Consider the following 5,219-nt stretch of genomic DNA (forward strand, 5'->3'; position numbering starts at 1 on the left):
CCCTATTAACAATTACTACTATGTCGAACTGGGTTTCCTTACAACAGGACCTATTAAAATGATAACTTATTACAATGTGAAATTTATTCCTAAACCCAAACATGGACTAAAACTTTTTATGACTACAAATAAGTTATTCGTTTATAGAGAGAGGTTTTATTGTAGCATTCACAGCACTTATAGCTTTTTATTGAATTATTGAATCTCAAAGAATGTTTACATTATTGCAAGGAAATACAAATGCATAAGGAATTGGAATATAAATACATAAAAAAATAAAAAAATTATCCACTTAAATGTTTATAATGAACTGTAGCTTTCTTTGAATTTATTCTTCTTAAGAAAATTTTTGAACCAGTGTGCTGAGAGTTTTGGGTATCTTTTCAGGCCATCTTTATAATCCACGTAGTTTAAACCAAATCGGACAGTGTATCCGGCAGTCCATTCAAAGTCGTCTAACAATGTCCATGCAAAGTATCCCTTCACTTTCGCGCCATTTCTGCACACACACACACAAATGTACAAATTGGTTAGGTCAATATAATGATTAAATAACCATAACATAAGAAGGCTAGGCAGTATATAGCCTTAATCATTTTTTTAATAACTACTTACTTGATCGCCGCTTGAAGGTAACACAGGTGACGATAGTAGTAGTCAATTCTACTGGTATCATGAAGGGCCTCTTCAAGTGATAGTTCTGGATTATTCAACTCTGATACACCTATGTACATATTATTACACAAAAAAATTAAATTTAGTTTCTTCCTCTAAAACTAAAAGAAAACGTGTAGTTTCATTTTACACCACTATAAATATGTGAAACTTTTGCAATTAATCAAGGCTTAAAAGTTTGTATTACATACCATTCTCAGTAATATAAATGAGTGGATCATTATATTTTTCCTTTGTGTAAAGCACAAGATCGTGAATTCCTTTTGGATATACATATAACCAATCTGAAGCAGCCTGCAACACCATTTGAAGATAATACATAAATATTGGGGAAAAAAAAACTACTCCTCCAAATGCAAATACCTCAAAATGATAAATTTGATATTTACCTGTGGACCAATGAGTACTCCATTAAGCTCAGCTGCCACAATATTTAAAAACATTAGAATACAATTGGTGTAAATATTAGAATATAATTAAAGTAATTAAGAAGTTAAACTAGGCAAAGAAGTAAAAAGCTTAAGCTATTCAAACTAAGTTTCCTTTTGCACTCACTTGTAAGATCAGCTCGAGAATCTGTTACGTAGCTTGCCGGTAGTGAATTGTTGTTGGGTGCACTACTTGTGTATCTAGCAGTATAATAATTTATTCCAAGAAAATCAAATGATCCGTTTAGCAACTTGGATTGTTCTTTTGTGAATTTGGGCAATCTTTTCCCAACAATTGATCGCATGGTGTGTGGATAGTCACCACTTGTTAATGGGTCCAAAAACCTACAAAACATGACAATTCCGGATATTAGCCTAATTATATTATTATATATAAACAGTACTGCTAGCTAGGTAGTATCAATGTTTCAATTCATAAGTAAACATGTAATTGGGTTGATATATAATTTAATAAGACACTTGCCATCCAAACATAAAATCCAAAGATCGTAAGGCAGCATCTTTATCTTGCTTTGAATCCGAAGCAGGCTCAAACCAGTCTGACACCAATGTTATCCCTATCAAGCCTTTTTGAGTTGCCTACACAAAAATACGAATTTTGGTTGAACAAATAGGAGCTATGGAAAAAGATACAACCTTTAGATTATCTCACTACAGAGAGTATTCCCTCTTGTATTACAACTCAATAATAATGATTCATATAGAATTCTCAATTAGGAGCCAATAATCTGACCCCAAAAAAAAAAGAACAAAAGTTATTGAACCTGATATCTATTCTTGTACAATTCTACAGCTGCTCCATGAGCAAGAAGAAGGTGGTGTGCCACCAAGTATGGTTCAATGGCTGAATCTCCACCGGTGCAGTTTAGGTTTTGCCAAGAAGAGCAGCGTCCCGGTACTTGAGTACCAACAGCATAACCCATGTAACTAAAAGTATATGGCTCATTTTCCGTGAACCAGTGCTTGACTCGATCACCAAATTCCTTATAACAAAGTTCCGCATAGTCTTTAAAATGATCGCTGTAGATACACATTTATGTTACGAATATCAGTATGCATTTTATCAAATTATCACTGAGAGAATAAATTTTGTTCACTTACACAATACGAGGGCTTAAGAAACCACCATATTCATCTTCTAAAGCTTGGGGAACATCCCCATGAAAGAGTGTCACAAATGGCTTTAATCCTATATATACATGATCAGTAAAATCAAATTAAAAGTCTGATTGAATGATGTTCTAAAAATTCATGTAATAATTGTTTAAGGTAGGATGATTAACCATTGCGTAGGAGTTCATCGATGAGATTGTCGTAATAATCAATTCCTTTTCTGTTAACGCCACCACTTAACGTTCCATCTAATTAGAACAAAAATAACAAGAAAAATAAGGGTTATACACTAGATAACTCGATCACATTAATTTAGTTAAAAGTATATAAAGAGAATAATTTTCTCGTAGGACAAATAATTCTTATGCACAATATATATTGACATTGGTCCCAACCAAATATGAGGATGTGGAGCAACTTACTTGGTAATAATCTGGACCATGAAATAGAGAATCGGTAAGCATCCAACTCCATATCCTTCATAATCCCCACATCTTCCTAGAATGACAAAAGGATATATATCATAATAAGAAAAAAGTTTAAAATTAAATATTGAGGATCTCATTATATTGTGCTTTTTATAAAGGCTCCAATTTAATATGTTAACATGTGCCCTTCAAGTATAAACGGTCAAGATAATAAAGTTATGAGATTCTAGACCTTATAGCGGTGATATTGATCAATAGCAACGTCTCCGTTACTGCCATCAGCGATTTTTTCTGCACTTATTCAAAAACATAATGGTGAAATCCATATCGTATGCAAAGTACTTCATGTGCGTGCGTATTGATGAAGTATATACATATATTGTACATATCACATGACCACGTACTATTTGTCTCCCAACAAAGTGCATGGTTATCAGAGGGGTTGGAGTTTTGTTAGGTATACTTGTCCTCATGAAGAAAAGAATGAGGTGCTAATTACACACCTTTGAAATGAAGTTGCTAAAGTTTTCATATTACCAATTGATTAAATCACAGACCTGGATGTTTGTGGGTGTAGGTATCCCATATGCTTGGTCCTCTTCCATCTTCTTTTACTGCACCTTCATACTGAAATATACATACATGCATATTCGTAAGTGTACTACCACACACGCAAGGAAGATGTCAACATTATAATTCATGCATGGATGCTAACTGCATGTATAAAATGTACCAATAAAATGGTAAATAATCCCAGAAGATATATATATAATACATATATATATTGACCTGATAAGATGCAGAACCTGTGCCAAATATGAACCCTGGTTCAAAACTGTTGCGATTGAGGAATTCGCAATAAACAGGTGGATCCGTATTAGCAGCTTTGCTATTTGTCGATGCAAAGCCAATGAGTAGCAGCACACCAAAGAGCAAAGATCTTGAATATTTCATTGCCATAACTTGGGAATTTTGATATCGATCGAGATAATTAAGTTGTCTCTTCCTGGAATATTGCATGGGGTTTATATAGAGGAAGGGAGGAAGGGATATGGTGTCTACGTACCTGCTCATGAGAATAGTAAAGGGTTAAAATTCGTAAACAAATTGAATTTTGAAGTCCTAGTTTAAAGACCAGGTCATGGTCTGCAGTTTAAAAGAAAGCACGTTTACCTGCGTTTTCCAACAAGAGAAAAATATTATCTGCGTTCATTTATCTGGATTTTTATATTATGTCTGCGAACTGTTGAAGCCATGACTTCTGAAGGTCAATATGGACGATCAGTGATGAGATTTTTCGCATGCGCCAGGCTCCAGCTACAGTGACTTGTTCAAACAGTAGAAAATTATTTGACCCATAGAAATTTATGACCCGAATTCTTTACGTAAGTACATAACCGATAAGGTTGAAAAATTTAATCTTTGAATTAAATCCTGATCTTTTTCTTGTTGTTAGAGTTTTAATATTGAAAGCGTCTTGTTATCAAGGGTACAATGCATGGACACGGGAGAAAACCTCCGTATCCCGTATCGGACACTCTGAGGATACGGATACGCGAAGGATACGTGTGGATACACGCCCGATACGTATCGGAATGAAGAGATACGTATCGAACTGATAAGATACGCGTATCGTATTGTCCAGATACAAGTATCCTACATTTCGGATACGTTTGATACTAAAATAGGAGGATAATCAGAAGAAAAATAAAAAATAATCACAATAAATCCTCAGAATCGTGATTGATCGAAGTTAGGTAACTGAAATCACTCTAAAATCGGAGGATAATTAGAAGAAAAAAAAATTGGATTTATCTCCCGAACCTCAGAATCAGAAATCACTCTACTTGGGAGACTTTCACGAATCAGACCGTCGTCTGCAACAGTTCCGTCATCTCCGTCGTCTCTATCTTCTCCGTCTGCAACTGCTCCGTCGTCTTCTTCGTCTCTGTCTGCAACTCCTGGTGAGTGAGTGGTGAGCTTTCGTTTTCAGTTTCACTTTGTTTATAGTTAAACTGTGAAACCGAAACCCATCTCTGAAACAGTGAAACCGAAAGTCTGAAACTGAAAGCTTAATCTGATATAAAGCCTTTTGCAGTTTTGCTTTTCGAAAGTTGAAAAACTAATATAATATGTATATCACTACCCATAACCCGACCCGACACGACACGACACGACACGAAATTAACAGGTGTTCGGGTCGACACGATAACGAAACGGGTCGTTATCGGGTAACCCGATAAGCACCTGTTAAGATAACGGGTTGGTTCGGGTATACACGTGGGTAACACGATACACGATAAGCAAAATATTAATTTAATAATTTTATAACCCTAAAAAAATACTATAATAATTATATTTAATAATTTAACAATTTTATACCACTAAAAACTATAATAATTATATATATATATATATATATTAAATTAACTATAATAATTATAATAATTATATATACTACAATAAGTATACCCCAAAAATATTAACTATAATAGTTATACATATATATATATATATATATATTAAATTTTATACCCCTAAAAACTATAATAAT

General features: G+C 34.0%; 1 protein-coding gene across 1 annotated transcript; it reads right to left on the reverse strand.

The window, feature by feature from the left end:
* Window positions 1-221: 221 nt before the first annotated feature.
* LOC139194255 (beta-glucosidase 12-like) lies at window positions 222-3,667 on the reverse strand. Its single transcript, XM_070818599.1, has 13 exons — window positions 3,455-3,667; window positions 3,223-3,292; window positions 2,898-2,956; window positions 2,660-2,735; window positions 2,408-2,485; window positions 2,226-2,313; window positions 1,889-2,144; window positions 1,588-1,703; window positions 1,231-1,448; window positions 1,065-1,096; window positions 867-969; window positions 616-724; window positions 222-499 (listed from the first exon to the last, which is right to left on the reverse strand). The coding sequence occupies exons 1-13, from the start codon at window positions 3,623-3,625 to the stop codon at window positions 301-303; spliced, it is 1,575 nt and encodes a 524-aa protein (XP_070674700.1). The 5' UTR covers window positions 3,626-3,667; the 3' UTR covers window positions 222-300.
* Window positions 3,668-5,219: the final 1,552 nt, after the last annotated feature.

The sequence above is a fragment of the Malus domestica genome, chromosome 03 (assembly GCF_042453785.1).
Source record: "Malus domestica chromosome 03, GDT2T_hap1".
NCBI lineage: Eukaryota > Viridiplantae > Streptophyta > Magnoliopsida > Rosales > Rosaceae > Malus > Malus domestica.